This window comes from Suillus discolor, assembly GCF_016758755.1.
Source record: "Suillus discolor strain FC423 chromosome Unknown F5147scaffold_13, whole genome shotgun sequence".
Taxonomy (NCBI): Eukaryota; Fungi; Basidiomycota; class Agaricomycetes; order Boletales; family Suillaceae; genus Suillus; species Suillus discolor.
The window spans coordinates 495,730-516,678 of NW_024541260.1; the positions used below are offsets into that span (position 1 = coordinate 495,730).

At 48.2% G+C, this 20,949-nt stretch overlaps 6 protein-coding genes and 1 non-coding gene across 7 annotated transcripts; 3 read left to right on the top strand and 4 right to left on the bottom strand.

Annotated features, from left to right (window-relative positions):
- Window positions 1-161: 161 nt before the first annotated feature.
- F5147DRAFT_650664 (uncharacterized protein) lies at window positions 162-1,095 on the bottom strand (the record flags this gene model as incomplete). The annotated part of the gene is made up of 3 exons (XM_041433458.1): window positions 162-617; window positions 670-772; window positions 821-1,095. The coding sequence occupies 3 exons, from the start codon at window positions 1,093-1,095 to the stop codon at window positions 162-164; spliced, it is 834 nt and encodes a 277-aa protein (XP_041295694.1).
- A 1,070-nt stretch (window positions 1,096-2,165) lies between these two features.
- On the top strand, window positions 2,166-5,256 carry F5147DRAFT_650665 (uncharacterized protein; the record flags this gene model as incomplete). The annotated part of the gene is made up of 5 exons (XM_041433459.1): window positions 2,166-2,242; window positions 2,303-2,675; window positions 2,732-3,032; window positions 3,083-4,825; window positions 4,877-5,256. 5 exons carry the CDS (start codon window positions 2,166-2,168, stop codon window positions 5,254-5,256), a joined length of 2,874 nt encoding a protein of 957 aa, XP_041295695.1.
- Window positions 5,257-5,624: 368 nt separating this feature from the next.
- Window positions 5,625-7,161, top strand: F5147DRAFT_682867 (transcriptional regulator of RNA polII, SAGA, subunit-domain-containing protein). The gene is made up of 4 exons (XM_041436495.1): window positions 5,625-5,849; window positions 5,900-6,211; window positions 6,268-6,422; window positions 6,471-7,161. Exons 1-4 carry the CDS (start codon window positions 5,687-5,689, stop codon window positions 6,792-6,794), a joined length of 954 nt encoding a protein of 317 aa, XP_041295696.1. The 5' UTR covers window positions 5,625-5,686; the 3' UTR covers window positions 6,795-7,161.
- A 140-nt stretch (window positions 7,162-7,301) lies between these two features.
- F5147DRAFT_t57 lies at window positions 7,302-7,387 on the bottom strand. The gene has a single exon. It is a non-coding gene; the product is annotated as a tRNA-Ile (tRNA).
- A 1,253-nt stretch (window positions 7,388-8,640) lies between these two features.
- On the top strand, window positions 8,641-11,260 carry F5147DRAFT_752181 (uncharacterized protein; the record flags this gene model as incomplete). Its single annotated transcript, XM_041440211.1, has 15 exons — window positions 8,641-9,123; window positions 9,170-9,367; window positions 9,429-9,471; window positions 9,520-9,544; window positions 9,595-9,634; window positions 9,684-9,896; window positions 9,941-10,037; window positions 10,089-10,137; window positions 10,189-10,247; window positions 10,298-10,418; window positions 10,472-10,578; window positions 10,628-10,766; window positions 10,815-10,960; window positions 11,013-11,057; window positions 11,114-11,260. The coding sequence occupies 15 exons, from the start codon at window positions 8,641-8,643 to the stop codon at window positions 11,164-11,166; spliced, it is 1,818 nt and encodes a 605-aa protein (XP_041295697.1). The 3' UTR covers window positions 11,167-11,260.
- A 146-nt stretch (window positions 11,261-11,406) lies between these two features.
- On the bottom strand, window positions 11,407-14,446 carry F5147DRAFT_682886 (DNA ligase/mRNA capping enzyme). The gene is made up of 12 exons (XM_041436496.1): window positions 14,336-14,446; window positions 13,915-14,284; window positions 13,431-13,865; window positions 13,178-13,377; window positions 13,025-13,119; window positions 12,875-12,971; window positions 12,491-12,824; window positions 12,333-12,426; window positions 12,209-12,276; window positions 12,046-12,159; window positions 11,866-11,994; window positions 11,407-11,818 (listed from the first exon to the last, which is right to left on the bottom strand). Exons 1-12 carry the CDS (start codon window positions 14,371-14,373, stop codon window positions 11,492-11,494), a joined length of 2,301 nt encoding a protein of 766 aa, XP_041295698.1. The 5' UTR covers window positions 14,374-14,446; the 3' UTR covers window positions 11,407-11,491.
- Window positions 14,447-14,670: 224 nt separating this feature from the next.
- F5147DRAFT_63388 (uncharacterized protein) lies at window positions 14,671-19,417 on the bottom strand. Its single transcript, XM_041432852.1, has 7 exons — window positions 18,785-19,417; window positions 17,343-18,730; window positions 17,066-17,287; window positions 15,738-17,013; window positions 15,546-15,683; window positions 15,145-15,495; window positions 14,671-15,096 (listed from the first exon to the last, which is right to left on the bottom strand). Exons 1-7 carry the CDS (start codon window positions 19,320-19,322, stop codon window positions 14,720-14,722), a joined length of 4,290 nt encoding a protein of 1,429 aa, XP_041295699.1. The 5' UTR covers window positions 19,323-19,417; the 3' UTR covers window positions 14,671-14,719.
- Between the last annotated feature and the right edge of the window lie 1,532 nt (window positions 19,418-20,949).

The window sequence follows — 20,949 nt, forward strand, 5'->3', positions numbered from 1 at the left end:
CAACGACAGGTCATAGGGTCGGTCATGTGATCTGGGAATTCAATTGAATGTAACAAGACAGCAGCACTGTACATGTGTCGTCAATATATTGATAAACGAGGTAAATGGAAATAGGGTCTCGCACACTTCCTATTCGTCGATAAGGCTGCATGTCACGTTCCTCATTCATCCAGCTGGTAGATGAGGCTATCATCAGACCCCACATCACTGTGGGAGTCTGACGGCTCTGTATCACTGCTGTTTGGAAAAGGGGCGGCACGCTTCTCTGCATGAGTCAAAAATTGGTCATACTGCTCACTGGCAACGTCATACTGATCCAGGTCCTCCAAAAAGACTGCCTCAAGGTAGTCTTTATCATCTTGCAAGGCCGGGAGCCCCCGGGTAGTGATGAAGCCCCTGAATATTTCCATTTCCATCTCCGCCATCTTGAATTCACCTTCTTGCTCTCGCTTGAGAGATTTCAGGAAAGACTTTTCTCTCCTGTTACGTTCGAGCCACCAGGTAGTGTGCATGAGCTGGTGTCGGAGGTCTTCCTTAGTGGCCTGTTTAAGTTGAACAGCCTTGCAGAAGGAATCATCGGACATGAGAGATAATCCTCTCTGGAGAAGTTCCCTGCCCTACATACCTTATTAATCAAGATATATCAAATTATAAGTAAAATCTCCCTACCTCGCGCAAGTCTTGGAGGTTGAAAGATCTGTATGACCCATCAAGAATCTGCTTCTTTGCAAACTGGATCTCATAGGGGGGGGCCTGATGAACAATGCGTGGCCTATACTTGGCACGCAATTGTTTGTGGAAGCGAGACATACGGTCTCACTTCGTAAGAGGGCCTACTAAGGGGAGGTTGCCGCCACTGCCGCTGCTGCGGCTGTGGTTGCGGCTACGTTGAACTAGTTTCCCCTTGGCATTGGAACATATCAAACGTTCAGAGTCCAAGGCAGAGGTGACACTGGACGATGTGAGTGATTTACGATGGGACGGCAACTTAGAGCCAGTCCGAGCGAAAGGAGGTGAAGAGAGGTCAACACGAGTTGAGCTTGTAGTCTCGCAATCGGACAGAGGAGGCGTGGAACGCTCGGTATAAGCGTCCATGTTGATGCTGGTAACGTCAATATTCTGGCTAATATAGATAGTCAACACATACCTTGTTTTCTAGCTAATCTGCGGAGGGGGGGGGGGTTACAATGTGATCCGGTGTAGAGACTCATGCCTCTCATTGTGCAATATGGCAGTTTTCACTGGGGAGTACATGGCACGAACTTGTAGCATCACTCTGTGTGCTACCCGCAGCTATCTCTATATGAGGCGCAGCTTTCCCGCGCAACGCGCGCCATGCGCACGTACCTTTCCCGCGCTTCACGATGTATATGCGCGCGCGCTTTCCCGCGCTTGAGCGCCCTATAGCGCCAGCCATCCGGAAGCATCCATCCACTGTCCACCAAGTTCCCTAGTGCGTATATTTCCATTTCTCACATTTGCTTATTGTTCCATCTTTATTTTTATCATGGACCCTTACTTACATATATCTTTACATACCTTACTCGGTAGCGCTTCGGCTCCGCATGACAGCGCTTAGGCGCCATACTTAAGCGCCAGCAGTACATACACTGACTTACTCACCCACTGGGACTCACTTACTCTCCCACCAGAACGACAGAGGACTTACTGGTCACTACCCACTATTTACCTAGCAGAACATAGTAGAAATCTATTTGTTTACACCTCGCATCTCTCTTCTCTTGTCTTACATCATATCACCACTTAAGCAAACTCACTCTTACTCTCTCTCATATCTGTATACACGCGCACGCTTTCCCGCGCTTCGCGCCATACACGCGCGCATTCCCGCGCCTTGCGCGCACCTGCGCATTCTCGCGCTTCGCATTGGCCAACCAGTAGCGCTTTCAGCGCATACCTCTAGATCCTTGCTGCACTCGCTTCCCCTTTAGGGTCGAACGCACTTGTCGTCTCAAGTATAGCAGACTAGGCAACGCGCGACCTTACAACATTTATAGATACAACCAGGAGCATTGTTCGTGCCTCGCTGTATCGTTGAACCTTCACCGGGAGTAAGTGCCAACAGCAGAGTTTGAAGAACTTTGGGACTTTCTTCTGTGTAGTCCGCGTCAATACTGTCAGTGCTGCGTAAGTATAGCGCTGGCATGCAGGCCAATCATCCCACTGTATCGTCCAATCCTCAGCGAGGACAATCTGGGCAATTTGTTCTTGATACCAATTTGTAAGTTTTATTTCTTCAGGTTGAAGTACTCACCTTAGTGACGCTTGAATCAACTGGCAGATCATCATCTGCGAAATGCCCCCAGTGTTCAATTGATCTACCTTCCAATGAGGCGGTATTAGAACACTTGCAGCAAGGAAATGGTTGCTGGCCTGAAGCACAAGATTGTCGTATTCCTGTTCCACCCGCATTCCTCCAATCTACCAAGGAAGCAGGCAAAGACCAAATTTTGGGACAGTACCACCCATCGTCTGGCTATATATTCGGAAAGGCGCCAAACATCCTTGAGGCCATGGAAAGTGACCAGCTTGCTTACCAGCGACATCACACTCCATTTTACCCCTTTCAAGACCAAGCAGAATTTGAACTGGGAAAATTCCTCTGTGAACACTTCACACAAAGTGATATTGACCGGTTTCTCAAGCTTGAATGGGTTTGTGTGATGTGAAGTTCCTTTATATGCACGTAGAACTAACTTCCAGAACACAGGTGCACCAAGCTAAACCATCGTTCAGTTCCAAAGACCAGCTACTTGCATGGATGGCTTCTCTTCCCACTGGACCAAAATGGCGTTCAACGACGCTCGAGATAACAGGATACCCAACTGTTCAACCGATACAGCTTATCTGGCGCAATGGCCTAGATGTAGTAGAAGATCTCTTTGCTAACCCAATCTTCGCGAACCACATGACATATGACCCACACATTGTGGTTGATGGAGACGAGCGCGAGTATAGTGAATATTTTACAGCGAAACAAGCATTCGAGATTCAGGCAACTTTCTATGCACGTATTTGTAGTGGTTGATCGATACTTTCGTACAGGACCAGCTTCCCATAGGTGCTACCATAGTTCCAATAATCGTTGCATCTGACAAGACACCCATGACGCGGCACACCAGAGGGCTCGAAATGCACCCTATCTTCGTCTCGCTCGCCAACATCCAGTCTGACGTGTGGATGAGAGCAACAAGCCACGCTTGGCGATGTGTTGGCTTCATGCCAATTCCGAAATTTTCTGACGTCCATACTGACTACCAAACTATTCTGAGTCAACGGTTATTCCACAAGTGCATGGATATCATCTTCGCAGATGCTAAGGTCGCAGCTATGGCGGGCAAGTTTATGCCCGATCCATCTGGCCACGTACAACACTGCTTCACGCCTTTGGCTGCTTACACTGCAGATTTGCCAGAACAACAAGCTATAGCATGTGTCTCAAAGGTCGCCTCTCCTATCACATTGGCCACATCTCAATCCTTTGGCGACAGTCACTGCCACATGCCACGCACGAAAGAACACACCCTTTCAGTGATATACGACATCTGTCAATGCATTGATCCATGGAGGTTGCGAGAATTTCAGGAGGAAGCCAAGGCTCACTCGCTAAGTGGTGTTCACCAGCCGTTTTGGTGGAATTGGCGGTTCGCAGATCCTGCTCGCTTCTTAGCAGGGGAAATTCTCCATACCTGCCATAAATTCTTCTTCGATCACCCATTCAAGTGGTCGAAAGAACTGGTGGGTAAGGACGAGCTCGATGCCCGATTTCGAAGCCACCATAAGCGAGTAGGAATGCGCCATTTTTCATCTGGAGTATGTCAGATGAAACAAATGACTGGCCGGGAACACCGGGACTTGCAATGCACCTTGATACCTTCCATTACCGGGGTCGTGCCTCCCCAGTTCATTCACGCAATTCGCACATTGATCGACTTTATTTATAAGGCCCAAAGCCCTGTTTACACTGATAGCTCCATTGATTCCATGGTTGCGTCTCTCAGAGAGTTCCATGATCATAAGCAAGCAATCTTAGATGCAGGAGCTAGACGAGGCACCAAAGGAACAATCGACAACTTCCTTATCCCCAAACTCGAGCTTTTGCAGAGTTTTGCTGCATTCACCGAGGATATAGGTGCCCTCATCCAATGGACTGCAGACGTCACCGAGCGTCTTCTCATCACTCATTGCAAGCTTCCTTTTGACAGGACATCTCGCCAGTCACACACCTTTACAGAGCAGATTGTCGATATTCTCAACCACGAGGAATCAATGCGGCGATTTCAGTTGTACCTCTTCCTGCGGATGCATGACACCCCCCTCACCAATGCCATAGTCACAGAAGAGCAAGAAATTACTGAAACTGACCCTGCTCTTGCATGGATTGCCCGCATCGCACCTGGTGATCCGAATCAACGGTGTTTTGTCGGACCTCGTCCAGTTCGAAACCATTTTCTGAAGGGTATACTGTCCTCCACTGCGACGACTGCCTTCCACATTACCATCGCTCCTGATCGAGCCAAAATGTCCATCAACGAAGTTCAGCAACTCTACATGTTACCAGATTTTAGACAAGCGCTGTCTGATTACATCGCAAAGGTTTCTAACGGTCAACCTACAGCATCATGGAGCTGTGATCGTGGTCATGTCAAGACGTGGAACAAATTTCGACTACAGTTGCATTCCGTTTTTCGCTCGCAGCTGATTATGCCCAGTCAAGTCATTCAAGCTGCTCCGCCATCACAAACATTCCCTCTGGGAAATTGTGATGCGGTTATTGCGCAGTCAATACACGGTGACCGGGCAAGTAAGTTTTATTTTATGCCTATGTACATGTCACTCACTGTGGTTTCTATAGCAGATATTGTTATGCAAGTGCGGGCTATCTTCCAGCCCATTCCGCCTCGCCACGTCACACTTCCCCATTACCTCACAGATCAACCACTCCTTTATGTGCAATATTATGAGATCGTTGGTCATCCACGCGATGATCCTGCCACCGGCATGTATACGGTGGCTCAACAATATCAAGATGGGTCCGACGGTCAGAGGGTGAGATTGGGCGCAGTCATCCCTCTCACAGATGTCACGCATGCGGTAGAGCTTATCCCCGTGTATGGCGCAGGAGCTGATCGTAGGGTGAGTGCAGCAACGAGTATGGAGGTGTACGAACACTTTTACCTGAACAATTTCTCGGACAAGGAGATATATCATGCATTGCGCTCAGATTTGCAGTAGTTACATTTTTTGTTATGGTCTTAGCTTGTGGTTCAATATATCGTCTGTTTTATCTATCTTATCTTTGAGATCGAAAGAGATGTAAAAGATTATCATTGATCAAAACATTCGGTTGTCCATCTCTCGTACATTTATAACAACAAAATAAAATAATAACAGTAAAATACATCTCCACCAATCGCATGAGTGCGCTACTGAAGTCGTAAGCGTTCGTAAGTGTCCGTAACGCGCGTAAGTTAAGCGTTCATTTCAGTGGTTTTGCAGATGTAGATGCCACAAGCTAAGAGATAAGTAATTAATTCGTGGGTTGAGTGGCAGGATCCAGGGGAGCACTTGAGGATTTCAAACTCAGCGAGACGCCACAGTACCACCATACTAGTTCAGTACTCAATTGCTCAAGTTTGCTCTAACGGCTAGCCATTAGTTACTAATGTCACTATCCTCGACGTCGACAATCAAGAACCAGCTCAATGCTGCTCTGGGGCAGAAGGCCCCAGCCTACTTTGAAACACTCAGCCAGTTTGTTTCTGGCAAGGTATCCAGGATAGAATTTGATGAATCCGTTCGCCAGGCGCTGGATGCTCCGAATTTAGGTAAGTGCAATTACTCTTGGTGTTTCGCAATGACACTGACATCACTCTAGTCCAGCTACACAACTCCCTTATCATCTCGTTATTCGACTTTACCGTGCACCGTCGACTACCCACACCCCCTCCTGATGTATCGAAGCCTCCGCCACGTAAACGTCGCCGAACGTTGCCTTACCAAGGCCCAGATGACAACGATGATACTTTGCGATCGTCGAGACTTAAGCGATGGACTGTGTCTCTGGGGAAGCGCGAACGCGACCGCATACGAACACTCCAGTCTGTTCCCACCGAACGCCCGAGACCTCGGAAAGAAACTGATGAGATAGCATGTGATAGAGGGGTGTTGTTGTTAGGCGAGCGCGGAGGTGCGCATAATGGTTCGTTACATTTCTATGACCACTGAAATTCTAGTTCGTCAAAGATCCGCCTGGTAGTCGCTTATCATTGAATCTTGCATCGGTCTCAAGAGCTCCGACATTACAACATATTTCGGATAGAGTCAATCTCATAGCAGCACAACATAACCTTGGCGCACCATCACGAGCCGTAGCGTCGCTATTGATGCTTGCATTTGAGGTCCGTCATCGTTGAAGTATTGGCATGCAATCCTCACATTTTACGCAGGCCAAACTAAAGCAACTCATAACACATGCACTTTCTCTTACTTCGACGTCGCACGCAATCGCCTCCATAACTCCATCCACACGTCACTCGCATAGCCGTGTTCTCACTGCATCATCTTTCGATACCCTATTCACAATTTCGCCTGCTGTGTTGCCGAATAAATCAGCCGCGGCTATGCGCCTAGCTATTGGCGACAACGACATTATGGATGATGAAGATGTCATCTTACTAAAGGATCGGGAGGTCCGAGATCAGCGATGGCAGATACTTGCTCTGCTTGGCGAGCGAAGCACAGTCAATGAAGCCCTTAGGAATCTCAGATGACAACCTCTGATATTTCAATTGCTACCCGCTACTTACTACCCAGTCATCTCACTAGCACAGGACGTGCATCAAGGACTCGAAGGCCGAAGTCCTTTACGAATTACGGCAGCACAATTTACCGAATAGTGGTCTTGACCAGGGCATGGTCAGATGTTGGCTGTCGAATACTCAGTCTATGATATGATTGATATCCTAACGATTTACATTCAGCCCATCATCCATAAATATAGCTTTGTTCCCAGCCTGAGGCCTGAGCGCCACAAGTTTGGAACATTTCTTTTCAGCATCAATTTCTATATCGTTCGAACAGCTTTAATTATTCCTTCTAGCTTATCTAAAAATGAAATCTTTGGCATACATTGTCTACGAAACATCCAGGCTCAGGGTTATTTTCTTGCCATAGGAGTCAGTCACGTTGGAGCTTACCAGGCGCCAGGCGAAATCAATTTAGGCAAAGGACGCATTGCGGACATCAAGCTCAAGTACTGAGAAATAGAACAAAAAATATGGCCAACGTGGGGATCGAACCCAAGACCTTCGCGTACCAGGAATTGGTATTAGCACGACGCTCTAACCAACTGAGCTAGTCGGCCATGTCGAAACGGATTAAATATATCGTAAAATTGCGCGTCCCTCTTGCCATAGACTTTAAGTTCCAGCTTCGTCTGGCTATAGAGTCAATGCTACAATCTGTGATGTTGGGCTGGACCGAGCGTTAGCTCGGGGTGGGACGCAAGCAGGTGGAGCCGCTGGGAGGGCGGGCACCTGCTTACGAATTCGATTGTGCGCTGACTCATGAACCTTCATACGTGATAAAATTGAATATATTCTAGCTTGTGAACGACCAACGACGAGATAATATACGGAAGGAATGGAATTACGACTAGAATTAAGGGAGTGGCGGGTGGGCTCAAAGAACGAAAGTAACAACGAGTGAGTGTACTATAGCTGTGGCGAGCTCGTTGTTGACGATGGGAGGAAGAAAAACGAACGTGGGAGACTGCGCTACCGCTCAGCTGGAAGTGTGGTGCCGGGTAACTCCGGCAGGCTACGTTACCCTGGAATTGACGCCTCGATACCGATCTATAAATAGAAAGGAGTATATACTTCGCTTGCCGCACTGGTCGACGGGTCATCGCAGATAACCTACATTCGAGGATGCGCAGTATTTTGACATGGCCCATGTGGAAGCAGGCACCCTTCATGCGACGACACCTACTATGGCCACTAGTGCTTTCTCAAGTGCAGGCCGCCTGCAGTGAGGTCTTTCGCAGACTCACTGGCCATTCTCGCAACGCTGTTAGTAGAAGCGTTTGCCGCTAATGTGTTTGGAACCTATCTTTGCTTCGCCCTCGCCATCCTCAACAATCGCTCACGACATCAAAATCATCGTATATCATCCACAGCACACACTTACGGACCGTGACATCTCGCAGCCATTCTCGAAGTGAGTGCATTTGATATTTCAGTCTTTCTGAAATTGAAACACAACATTTCGTTACCCACCCAGTCCGAATTTGAGCGCTATGCCAAATGCCATGAATGCACCTCTTACCATGGTGACAGGTACATTTTCATTGCTTTCGAGTGGACACATTAACTCACGTCTACGAATGATCATTTTCATGGATTTCCGATAATTTGTCTATGAACTGTTCAAACCGTCTACCTACTGTTTGTGATTATTTACTTGAAAATCGTAGAATTAATATTGATCTATAATCAAGTGGGTCCTGCAGCTGGCAGGCCTGGACTCGCAAATTCAATTCAAGTTATGTAAAAACCATGGTGCTGGCACTCTAAATCTCAGACCCTCGATCCGCACATATCAGTTTTCTGTCTCAGTATGACGACTGACTCGTTTCCCCAACGCTTACCTACGCTAGATCGGCTTGGGGTCACTGATCCTTCCAATGTCTCCTCATCTGAGGTAGTCACCGAGTGGCTTAACGCTTTCTCAGCTGCAATAACTCAAAGTGATACCGCAGCTGTTGGCGACCTCTTTCTCGAGGATGGCTTCTGGAAGGACGTGATCGCACTGACGTGGGATTTCAGGACATTCGAAGGAAGGAAGGATATCAAGAAACTCTTGGATGCTCGTCTCGTTGCTACGGGTCTTAATGAACTGCGTCTTCTACAGGAGCCCTTGAATGGACCTGTTCTGCAAAAAGTTTATCATGATTTAGTTTGGTTGCGGTTTTGCTTTGGTTTTACCACCAAGCATGGCAAGGGTACTGCAGTCGTTTATCTCGTTCCCCTTCCAGATTCAAAGTGGAAGGCCTACACTCTGTTGACCTGTCTTAATTCGTTGACCAATTTCCCTCAAAAGGTGTGCAATCGCATTCGTTTGAGAGCACTTTCTGACTCTGCGGAAGCTTGATCCCTTCAGAAACGGGGAGACTGATCATGGCAGTTGGGAAGAGAAGCGGCGCCAAGAGACTGAGTTCTCAAACAATGACCCAACAGTGATTGTCATCGGTGCGGGGCACAGTGGCCTGGAGACCGCGGCACGCTTAAAGTACATTGGTGTACCCACACTTGTCATCGATAAGAAGCCTCGGGTTGGGGATAGTGTTCGTCCCATTACAATTTTGGTATTCAAATATGGCTAAAGGCTTGAGGGCGGTTTCATAGTGGAGAGACCGTTACAAGGCTCTTTGTCTGCATGATACGATTTGTTCGTGCATTTTCTTCTACGGAAAGGGATTGACTAACAAACTTACAGGGTACAACCAAACGCCTTACCTGAAGTGAGTGGTTGGTCAGAACTCCTTTGATTCTTTTGTAATCCGGTTTGCAGCTTTCCACCAACATGGCCAGTTTACACCCCAGCTGCAAAAGTACAATATTACCCACATAATGAAAATTCACTGATTCCAGCTATTGCAGCTGGCAGACTGGTTAGAAGCATATGCAAGTTTCCTTGAGCTCGACGTTTGGACGGCCTCGACGATCACCAAGACATCTTGGAATGATAGCACGAAAACCTGGTCTGTCGAAGTCAATCGCGGCGGTAGAGGTACTAGGGTTCTGACCGTTAAGCACCTCGTTTTTGCCACTGGATCTGGCGGTCGCCCGAAAGTTCCCGACATCCCTGGGAAGGTATGTAACGCTCGAACTGACCGAAACGTGACTCATGGACGCAGGCAAGCTTCAAAGGGTCTGCCGTGCACTCGTCAGAGTTCAAATCCGCGGTTAATCATATCGGTCAAAAAGCAATCGTAGTCGGCTGTTGCAATTCTGGTTGGTCTGTCATATCTTCCCGTATCGAACGAGGTCTAAATGTTTCATCAGCACATGACATTGCTCAAGATTTCTGTAGTCACGGTGTCGACATCACAATGTGTGTTCTTTGGTTCAAGTTATGTCATTTTCATATCTCAAGGAATACTAGGTATCAACGATCGTCGACATTCGTGATCTCGACGGAGTCAGTAGCAGCAATGCTAGGCAGTAATTGTTCCTGTGATTGTCGGTAGCTTGGCTTGACTTTCCTTGCCTAGCTGTCTATAATGACGACTTCCCCACTGAGCTGGCTGATACTTACAATACCTCGCTACCTTGGGCAGTTGTTAGGCGGCTGCATCAACGTATGGTTCCTATGGTTGCTGAGACCGCAGACAAGTATGTTGGACGATTCGAAGGCTCACTTCCAGATGCATTAATCACAATCGCAGGGCGATTCTAGATGGATTGGCTAAGGTTGGCTTTAAGACCAATCTTGGCATACATGGAGCGGGTAGTATGTCCCTTTACCTGGAGCGCGGTGGTGGCTACTACATCGGTGGGTGTACCTCTGATGCACAACGAAGATGTCTCTCAACAGCTTCCAGACACCGGAGCGAGTAAATCTATCATCGACGGGGATATTAAAATCAAGAACGGTTCCGCAATTGAGTCCTTCACGGAAAACGGCCTTCAATTTGCTGATGGCACCGAGCTACAGGCAGATATCATAGTATTTTCTACGGGGTATAATCATATTTCACTTTGACGAGCAGAACTTATAATTGCTTACAGTTACGGCGATCCCCGTGACTTCATGCGCGAAGTCTGCGGAAATGAAATCGCATCAAAAATCACCAGGGTTTGGGGTTTAGACGAAGAAGGGCAATCTGCGGGAGTGTGGAGGTACTGCGGGCATGATGGTTTGTGGTTTGCAAATGGTATTTTGCGTCGTTCTTGTTATGGGCGCATCAGTTTCATTTCGATGAACAGGTAATTTGGCTCTATCGCGCTTCCACAGTCTCCATTTGGCCATGCGTGAGTTCCTTCCTTGTGGTATATATGTAGGGCGTTGCTGATGACCGAAAATGTAGAAATAAAAGCAATAGAAGAAGGTATTTTGAATAAGGCAGATATTGTTATTTGACGACGTTTCGAAGATCTACTTATGATCAGGGCTGGAAGACCTGTAAAATGTACGAGTACTTATTGTGTGAATTAAAGGTTATATGTACAATGAATTCAAGGGAATTTTCACTGGTAGTGCTTGAAGCTTGAAAGCTGAACACAACTGATACGTACCGAGCCGGCGGCTATTCGTGCTTAAATATGTTAGATATATATCCAGTTGTGTCCAAGTCCAACACTTGTTTCAACGTAGCATATAGCGGCATATATGATAAACGTTAAACCTCAGTCGATTGTTACATGTGATCGCCGTAGATAATGCATATGTACAATACATAAACCGGCTATAGGGACATCTCCAGATCCTCCTCAAGTTTCCTTCTCTTCCTACTCCTTTCACGATCAATGGTTTCCAGCTTCTCTTCCCAACATGCAATGGACCGTTGTCTTTTGAGCTCTCGTCTTTGCTCCTCGACAGTTTTGTCTCCCAGCTTCCCCCACAACTCTCTGCCCCATTCATCCAGGTCCTGATACTTCTCGGCATCATGGGCCTCCAGCCCAACCGTCTCGAGAGCTATAGCCCGCAGGCCTCTGAGGGTGAGGCACTCCATGTAGGACCTCTCAGACGGACGGAAGGGTTTCGTGATGCGTGGAAAACGGAGCTCGTAGTACTAGATTATCTGTAAATGTGAACTGCAACTACAAGGTGTGGACGTACCTTATTCTGTGGCGCCTTGGTGAACCCCGCGCCACATAACTCTACTAGAATCGGGTTTCGAACGAACACAGATGGCCTTGGCAGCGTTTGGGACATGGTGTACGTGTAGCACAATTCACCAATAGACGGCTGGGCGTTCAGTGTTCATTATGATCCTAAGCCCTAGCACAAATAGATCACCTTGGGTCCATCGACCGCATCTGCGCGTATCCAGAAATTGAATTCCTCAAGCTGCTCGCGAGATAAACCATATGAGGCAGTGAAGTATGCAACAAAGTGAGGTTTGCAACCAGGCTGAAAGAGGCATATTAAACTGCATGACAATGATGATTTCTGCACTTACATCGATGTTAATTTGCGACGAGTTGCTTAGGACGGCAATGTAGAATGTAGTCAGAGTTGATGGCGACACTAAACAGTCGTGGTTCATCATCGCAACTTCAAGGTCCCGTAGAGAGAAAACACACCTCTCAGCTCTCTAGCTCTGTCTTTCTCCCAAGCAGCAGCAATTACGACAAGGTCTATAGTGTCACCATACCCAGGGACATAATCCTTTTTCAGCTATGTGCATGCGTTTCAGGAAACCTTAAGATGCTATACATAGGTCAATGAATTGTTGACCTACCTTGACCCAAGGGAGTTTCCAATCTCCATAGGTGCTATCTGAAGCTTTGAGTACCAGCCCTTCCTCGTGTTCCGTGATACATTTAGCCCATGTTTCCCTCAGTCTCTTTTGTCCTTCAGCCTCTTGTATTCGTCCGTCTATGATAACTGTCCGCTCGGCCAACATAGAACGCCCTGGAACTGGGGTGATGATACTCTCAAGTAGTGACCGGCGCATACAATATGGAGCATTCAACATGGAAGCTGCGCCCACCTGCAAGACATCAAAGAAAACGAGTGCGAGATGCAAAGTGGATGCCGTTGTTGAATTCGAATGAAGTGAAGGGCAAGAGTCTCTGTGGCTGTGGGGTGAATTGAGAGTCACGAGCACGAAAGAAATACACACTGTGTGTGCGAATTATGCTGGGTCTCACTCCTTCGATATCCGCCCGCCCGGGCACCCTCAGCAGTGCGCGATATTATGCCACGTATGTGCCAAAACTCTGGAATAGATCCAGGTTATGTAGATGCCACAGTATGTGGAGAGTAGAATTACCTTCTATTCTATGCCGCTCATCAGAATACGCAACCATCTCCGCATCAAGTATGATGTCTCCCATGCTATAGCCGGCAAGAGCCTGTATGATGATACTTTCCAAGACGCGCTCAGAGCATGAAATGGGAGTATTGCGAGATGGAAAAAACATACGGGTGTACTGCAATGCGGTCCAGCGTAGAGTCCCTCTTGCTCTTACTGAAAATCGTGATTTGTGGATCACTTTGGCCACCAAATCTTACATGAATTTGTGCACGCTCGCCATCATACTTGGTTTCCGCCCAGATAGCGTCACTTGGCTCGAGAACATTGAGTGCATGCATCGGGCTCCGGCCCTTGGCAGATTTCGGTATCTTCAGATGATTTGAGTTAGTTGGCGAGTTACCACATACTTCAAAGAGCGCACCTCAACGGGGACACCCCAGCGCGGCCTCGGGTGTGAAATCGCACCTCCAGCTTCAAAGCATAGGGCAGCTTCAGTTATGTTAGCACGCTTTTTGTACATCTTCAACATGGAGCCACTTGGGTCCCAAGTCTTCATGAACTGCTCCTTTGTCAACGCCGACTTGCTATTAGTGTTGTAGTCAAGAAGAGCGCGGCTGGTGGATGCAACAGGGGGAGCGTATAGGATGGGTCTTAGATCTTTCAGAATGATCTGCGTGAGGTATGCAGCATCGAGGGCAGAAAGAGATTCAAATAAAGACCGCAAAATAGCAGATTTAGACCGAGGTGGCGACAGCGAATGGACCGCGTGGAGAGTCTTATCAGAAAACGCGGAGGTAGATGCCAACTCGTCCAACAATACGTTGATATCCTGGAGACTCTTTGGCCCAATGAATGACTACGTTTTGGTTAACTGAAGCTTTCAGACCAAATATTCAGTGAGATACCTCAGCATTTGGTGATCGTAAAGCAAAAATTTCCTGGCCGAGGCATCCTGAGTTCTGTTGCTTACTCCACTGTTTTAAACGGGCAGTAGAGATAGGCGGAAAGGTAGAAGTATCTAGGCAGTCTGGAAGGAGCTGTGAAAGCCTTGCTTCTTGTAGGTCATACTTTCTGTGTGAGTCCTCTTCAGGAAATAGAAGACGGAGAACGTGTGTAGTAGTATCCCGAGGTAAGGGTGAATAGTTATTCTGAAGGTTTTCGACCCATTTTGCAAGAATTCCGGAGGGAGAACGGCAAGCAGGAGTGTTTTTGTTGACCCGGGACAATGTAATATATACTGGAACATCGGCAATTTGGTGCAGCAAAGAAACAAAGCTGGAGTCAGGGGTTTCATAAGTTTGACCAACTGAAAACTTCTGAACGCACAAAGAAAACGGAATTTGCTTTGCTTGCTCGTTAGCCATCCTGCTCAAACATGTTTAGTCGAACCAAGGTCATGCTCAGAAAATCATGGTGTACATCACACGGGAGATTTGACGACCGAGAAAGTAGAGTGAGAACCTTCTCAAACACGTCGCGTAAACGTGCTAACACGCTACAAATAATCGCAAATAGCCAAGAATATATGATACATTGGACATTTCAGATCGCTAGCTATTTCGAAGCAGGGTATCTACGAAAAAATCAACGAGCTGGCGGACCAAACATATGAGACGGGTATAAATGAAAACAGATGACCACGATCGAGATAGGTAAATAGAGTACAAGCCTTGATCTCGAACGCAGGGTAAAGTAACAAGGGTAAGGTCGTCAACTGTGTCTGGCCGTGTGCATTGGTGAATGTATAGGGGATGATGGTGCATCAACTGGTAATCGGGCCGACGCAGGAAGGCCTATCATACGACTGTGTCTGTTGCCTTTCTTGCCAACCGCAATGTTTAAGCCACGACTGGCGGCAAGATTAGATGCTCGTGACCGCTGCTCCAACGAAGATCCTTCAGATCGGAGGAGCGAGACATGATCGACACTTTGTTGTGAGTCTTGTGGGTAGTGATGACTTGAAGATAGGTGAGCACTTGACTGGGTTACGTTCGACTCAATGGTTGCATCCTCGGTGGTATCATTTCCACTTTCATAATGAAGGGAAATGCTGTCACCGTCTTCAGAGGGTGTTTCGTCGGAAGGAGCTAAACATAATTGTAAGGAGTGGAAGATGAACTTGGACAAATACATACCATTCAAGGTCCTTCCAGACAAGCCCAACAACTGATCAGCAGCAGCATCCGTATACTGTCGACTATTCCTGCGACTCAGCTCCTCAACGTTGTCCTCATCACCTTGTTCAGAGTCAACATTGAACACGCGGTTGAACTCGCCTAGCATCAAACTAAACACGCCCGCAGGGATCCCAAGAGTAGGGCTGAAGACAATGCCGACGTTGCGCATCGTCATTTTGTTCGCCGACGAGTTTTGAACGATGAGTATGAGATGGGCTGTGAGAGCGCGCAACAGGCTATAGTTGGCGATCGGCAAGGAGGCGATGAGGTCAGATAGCTCTCGAATGCGTTCCTGAGCGTCGACGAAATCTGCTACAGATGTCAGCACAGGCAGGCCAACAAGTTATAAGGTCACTCACCGATGACTGCTAGGAATTTCAGATGCAACTCGCGTGTCAGTATACTGGCGGGCAACTCCCGCAAAAAACTCTTCAAGAGCCCAGCGATGGCGTGAGGATCCCAATATTCATCTGATGCAACAAGATCTACGTCCCCCTCTGCGAATAAGAAGTCAGACATTCATTTAGAACTCAGAGTATCATATAACTGACCAGCATTGAAGCGATCTTTGAGCCCTTTGATAACAGCTGAGCTCCCGCTGAGACGGTATATGCCCTCTTCTTGGTCTGCCTTCTTTGCCTCCAGATACTGGATACACCTGAAAACTACTGCAGGCAGACGAGCAATCTCTGCGACCTCAATGGACTCTTCGAGTGGCACACCAAAGACAGCTCTGGGGATATGAACTATCGCCTTGTCCACAGGCCGTCCAAAGTTCCAGAAGGACCGTGACTTCGCCTTCTCTCGTCTGTCATTTGAAGATGCGGAACTCTCGGAAAGAGGGTCCTTGCCGCCAAACTTGTATCCTGCTGGTATGGGTGCTCCGTTCATTGGAGCAGATATCTTCGCGCGATCACCTTTTAGAGGTGTGGCGCTAGGTTCGGGTGATGGTGCACGATCACCAAAGTTTGCTGCGGTAGGACTAACTATAGCAGATAATCCTGGGTGGACTGACTTCCTATCACGTCGCTGCTCCCTTGACTTGTTCTCCGGTGAAAATGGTTCCAGCTTAGGGTGAGAACCACGCTGTAGGTCCGAATAGTGCCCAAGCTCAGAGTTCGCTCTCAAATAGAACAGATTTCCACTGCTTCCCTCTAGCGGCGAGGAGGTAGGCAACGAGTTTGAAAGCTGCTCTGTGCTCCCAGAAGACAGCCCTCGCTCCAAAATCCGCCGAGCAGTCTCCTCCGCAGTGTAATGGTCTCGCTCGTGATGAGCTAAAGGATCAAGTTCTTTGGTGGGACTAGCCGAGTGTGGGCGCGAATCCTGGTTGATCACAGGAACTGGTGCAGAGTGGAAGAGCTTCGCATTGGTACCGTCTTGAACAAGCTGGCTGATAGGGACTGCAGCACCGCGCAAGATATCATCCTTAGACATTGTCCGCATGGCACGCTTTCCGTTAGGCGTAGACACTGAACCATCTTGAATAGAACTCGTGCTCGATCTTGGCTGCGCAGATCCAAGTCCTTGCCCAGGAGGGACGTTGACGTTGATAGATATCGGGCTCGGGGAAGCGGAAATGGATGTGGCAGGATCTTCGTTGAACGTTCCAGATACATATCGCACAAGAATGTCAACCCAGCTGTCACGTTCCACGTCGCTTTCTGCACAGAGGACATGGCGCGAGTGAGATCCATTTGGAGCTTTCTTTGCCTCGATGATGAGGAAAGCATGACGGTAATTTCTTTCGTCATCATTGTCAGCTGTGCGTTGTTGTCGCCCGATCTGCGCAGAGGTAATCACGATCGAGCCAAGATGGGCGCCTCCACGCTAAGGGAGACAATAAGGCAACTGCGGATGATGACAAACGGAGGTTGCTTACGCTTTCATAGTACTCTAATACCGGTCCCTGGAGGACAAAGTATCGTGACTTCCACCCACCAAAGTTCTTCCCCCGTTTCGTCAGGTATCCTTCCTTGTGTCCAGCCTGCATGACGGGCTTATGGGTCTCTCGAACGATGTCGGAAGTGAAGAAGGCAATAATTTCATCCTTATTTTTCACAGGTAGATCGACCAATGATTGGAGGTACACCTCGAGTGCGACCTGGGCATCGATCGTGTATAGATATGACTATCACTTATGAGCGTATTATACTCACCTTGCGTTGATCGGATTTCGCAGGTGCATGGTCCCTCCAAATCTTTCCCTCTGGTAGCACCGCCATCTTCTTCCCGATACCCTTCCCAACGCTAGCTCGCATGCGATTATCGAGCGTCAGTACATCCGAGTACAACTTCTCCACTTTCCATGGCTCTTTACCATGTCCCGGGTGTACATCGACGACGAATGATAAAACCTCCTTCCCACGGTCATTTGGTTTTACAGACGAGTGCGAGACAGCGACCCGCGTCGTCCCGAGGTCGTCTGGTAAAAGAGGAAGTGCACGGAACGTTGCACTGGTACCGGATGAAGTCGGATTTATCGGCGACAAGTAGGAAGTAGGTAGAGGAGATTCAGGGATAACAACAGAAGTATTGTCGGATTGTAGCAGCTCCCGCTGCGGCTGCCAGTGCGTTCGCGAAGGCGCGCTCGCCGCTGCAGATGGCTGTGGGTTTGACTGTGTCGGCGTGAGCATTAATGCAGGATCCAAGGGTTGCACATGAGATGAAGGAATGTGAATAGCGCCGTGCGAGGGAGGCATTGGAAAATCTTCTACTGCTGCATGAGGCTTGTTCTTCGAATTTGAGTGCTTTGCTATCGTCTCATCTTCACGTTCATCATCATCCATATCTAGGAACTCTCCCACCTCATCCCTTGGCTCCTTTGTCAGCATGATCGTGGGAGATTCCGTCCGGGGCGCAAGAGACTCCTGTCCAGCATGACACTGCATATCATCGCTAAACCCAGCCATATGCTGGCACATAGATGGACTTGGCAATGGACTCTCACCCATGTTGGTAATAGAAAGCTTCGCCTCATCTGGGAGTGAAACAGAAGATATTCGGGACGCCTGTGATGGGTGCTGTGAGTTATCAACTGTTGGGCTGAGCAAGCCTGTCTGAGATGCAGTGCTTGAGATATTTGTAGGAGATATGGCTGAGCCATTGGGAGACACAGCTGAACCATGAATGGTGATGAGAGTATTGATGGATGATGTAGGGGGCTGGAGTGTAGCGGTAAGAGGATGGGCTGGTCGAAGGGAGACAGGAGGTGGCAGATGAACAGACTGGAGAGATGGTGGTGGTGCAGAGGGTTGCTGTGAGGGAGGTCGTGAGTCGGTTGTACGTGGTACTGGAGGCCTATCTAGGTCAATACTTGATTGTGAAGTTGAGCCTGGCGAGGTGGCCCCACTAGAGGAAGCAGCGGCAGATGCCGCAGCAAGTGATAGTGAGATACCTCGAGGAGGTACAACCAAAGGAGAGTTGAATGGACGCGTAGACATTGTGGTTTGAGGCGTTTGAGGTATTTGGAGATCGGAATCACGAGTGTTAGTTTCTGGGAGGCAAGGTGGAGTAACGGGGCGGTCGTCGTTACGAGACGGTGATGCTGGGAAGGCAGTATTCAGAAATGTGACCAGCACGAAATGAAATAATAACTCACATGTGGCATCCAATTGGTTGCGAACCATCCTTGATCGCAAGTCACTGGACCCATTGACAGACATACTCGACATTGTAGCATTGGATCCTGACGACCTCAAACTCCTGGCTTTGTCCTTCTCGCGATCCTTTTCCTTCTTTGCTAGCTCAGTGCCCATTCCTGCTGCTTGTAAGCGAGTCTTGTAGGTATCTCGTTCACTACGGACACGTTCAATTTCCTTGAGCACCTGGTTGTATGCGGCACGTTGCTTCTCAATAAGTTTCCAAAGCTGTGTATTTTGAGTTGAGAGGACATTGCGTTCTGATAGAACTTGATCCAATGCAGCGAGTATTGGATTGGGTGCGCTGGCATGCGTGGCAAGGAGTGTTTCGAGAGTAATAGGGTATGTGGTGGTGTTGGCAGTTTGACCCAATGTAGAGGCCGTGACTGAAGCAGCGGAAGAGGATGCTTGAGGTCTTATTGTCATTGGAGATGATGCTGACTGTGAAGTCGAGCTTCGTTCGCGGGAGGGCGTGGCAGTAGCAACTGGAGTAGACATCGTAGCAAGTTGTAGCAGGTCAAGCTTTCGTGATATTGCACAACAACAAAAAGTTTGAACAAAACTAGGGAGCCAAGCGAAACCTGAGATGATATTATGGCAAGTGAGCCCCAGTCGCCGTACGAGCGCTGTGCACGATTCAACGATCCGTCCTAAGAATTCAAAGTGTGAGATTGAGTTACGGCGGCCTGTGATTATCACATTCATATACATACCAGTTCAAGTCTGGTTGTAAAGACGACAATAAGATCGTGTTATGGACCGTCGCTCACGGTGTTGGATGTCGAGCTCACGGCTGTAGGAAATTTGAAGGAAGTCACGTCGAAGGCTCGAAGCTCAAATTTAGTGGCTGTCCAGCAACCACACAGTGACATGGACACACAATCAATATTAATGAATTATTGAGTCAGATCTGTCAGACTAATTAGTACCAATTCGTGTGGTTGACCAGCTCCAGCCCGAAATCCCCGGACTCCATTCAAGAACTATCCAAGGATAAAAAGCTGTTTACGCCCAATCTCAACATCCCAGCAGACACCGGCCAGGAATTTCAATGTTGTAGACGATTCCGCGTTTCCACTAGTACTACTGCACCGTGAAAACATAGTGGTCATCATGATGATGCATACCCCGGCGCGCGCGTGATCGGTGCTGGCACCTTTATAACATTATCCGATTTGCCGGGTCATCTATCCCTACCGTCCAGGAGCTCCATAACTTAATATCGTGCAGCGTAGAACATGCAAACATCCAGAGTCGACGGCGGCCATAGACAGGCCTACCAGTCGTGTTTCATTGTTTACAAGTATGTATGTACTTCATTGATGGATCAACGTTAACGTTGATTTTGTGGGCGAGCCCAGGCTAATAATATCATATTCTGTTGTCAGTAAACTGTAAAGCTCACATCAAAATTTCGAGGCACCAATTGGAGTGAGGGCAGAAATGGGCAAGTCAATGTTTCATTGACCACGTGCACCAGATCGTGACCTATGGAATAAAACGGCGGAGATCATGTTTGTCTCCTGGGCAGTCGCATGTTCGCAACCATCAAAAGTGTGGCAATCGCATGCAAGTACGTTTTCATACTTGCCACGGATTGTCCGTTGCTTACCGTGAGCATACTATGTCGTGGAGCTGAGCTTTGCTTCGTGCCTGATAAGTAACATTACGGATAGTGTTATAAAACCTCTGTCCGCAAAGTTCCTACATCTAGGGCGTATTCCCCGATCAAACAATTTCGCTAAAAATGTGGATGTGAACATCAGATGTCATTTTAAAATACACAGCCTGGGGTTGCCACATGGTTCCGCGGCTGTAAAACGGGCTATGCAGCTTGCGTCGTCTTTGCAAACCATTAGCATGGCAGGAAACGAAGTGTGGCGCACGTTCTCGTTTGAGACGTGCGTTCAATTCATTTAGTACGTGACCTTTGGAAAGCGCGCGCGCTATGATGCTACCGAGTCGGGGTATGCGCTGGTTGCTTCAAAAGCGCCTCCTACCTCATACACGATACACCCTAGCTACCGGCTCATCAAAACTAGTAGAACCTGTCAAATACGCCGTACGCCGTGCGCCAGCGTGATAGTGAGTGCCTTCAATCAAGACTCACCAAGCCGCCACCAGG

Coding starts and splice junctions, on each gene's coding strand:
- F5147DRAFT_682867 (XM_041436495.1), top strand. CDS start 5,687: ATGTCACTATCCTCGACGTCGACAATCAAGAACCAGCTCAATGCTGCT. Junction 6,212..6,267: donor GTTGTTAGGCGAGCGCGGAG/GTGCGCATAATG, acceptor AGTTCGTCAAAG/ATCCGCCTGGTAGTCGCTTA. Junction 6,423..6,470: donor TATTGATGCTTGCATTTGAG/GTCCGTCATCGT, acceptor CATTTTACGCAG/GCCAAACTAAAGCAACTCAT.
- F5147DRAFT_63388 (XM_041432852.1), bottom strand. CDS start 19,322: ATGTCTACTCCAGTTGCTACTGCCACGCCCTCCCGCGAACGAAGCTCG. Junction 17,288..17,342: donor CGAAATCCGATCAACGCAAG/GTGAGTATAATA, acceptor ATCGATGCCCAG/GTCGCACTCGAGGTGTACCT. Junction 15,684..15,737: donor CAAAGATCGCTTCAATGCTG/GTCAGTTATATG, acceptor TCTTATTCGCAG/AGGGGGACGTAGATCTTGTT.
- F5147DRAFT_682886 (XM_041436496.1), bottom strand. CDS start 14,373: ATGGCTAACGAGCAAGCAAAGCAAATTCCGTTTTCTTT. Junction 12,972..13,024: donor TGAGCGGCATAGAATAGAAG/GTAATTCTACTC, acceptor GATCTATTCCAG/AGTTTTGGCACATACGTGGC. Junction 12,277..12,332: donor CAGAGCTAGAGAGCTGAGAG/GTGTGTTTTCTC, acceptor ACGACTGTTTAG/TGTCGCCATCAACTCTGACT.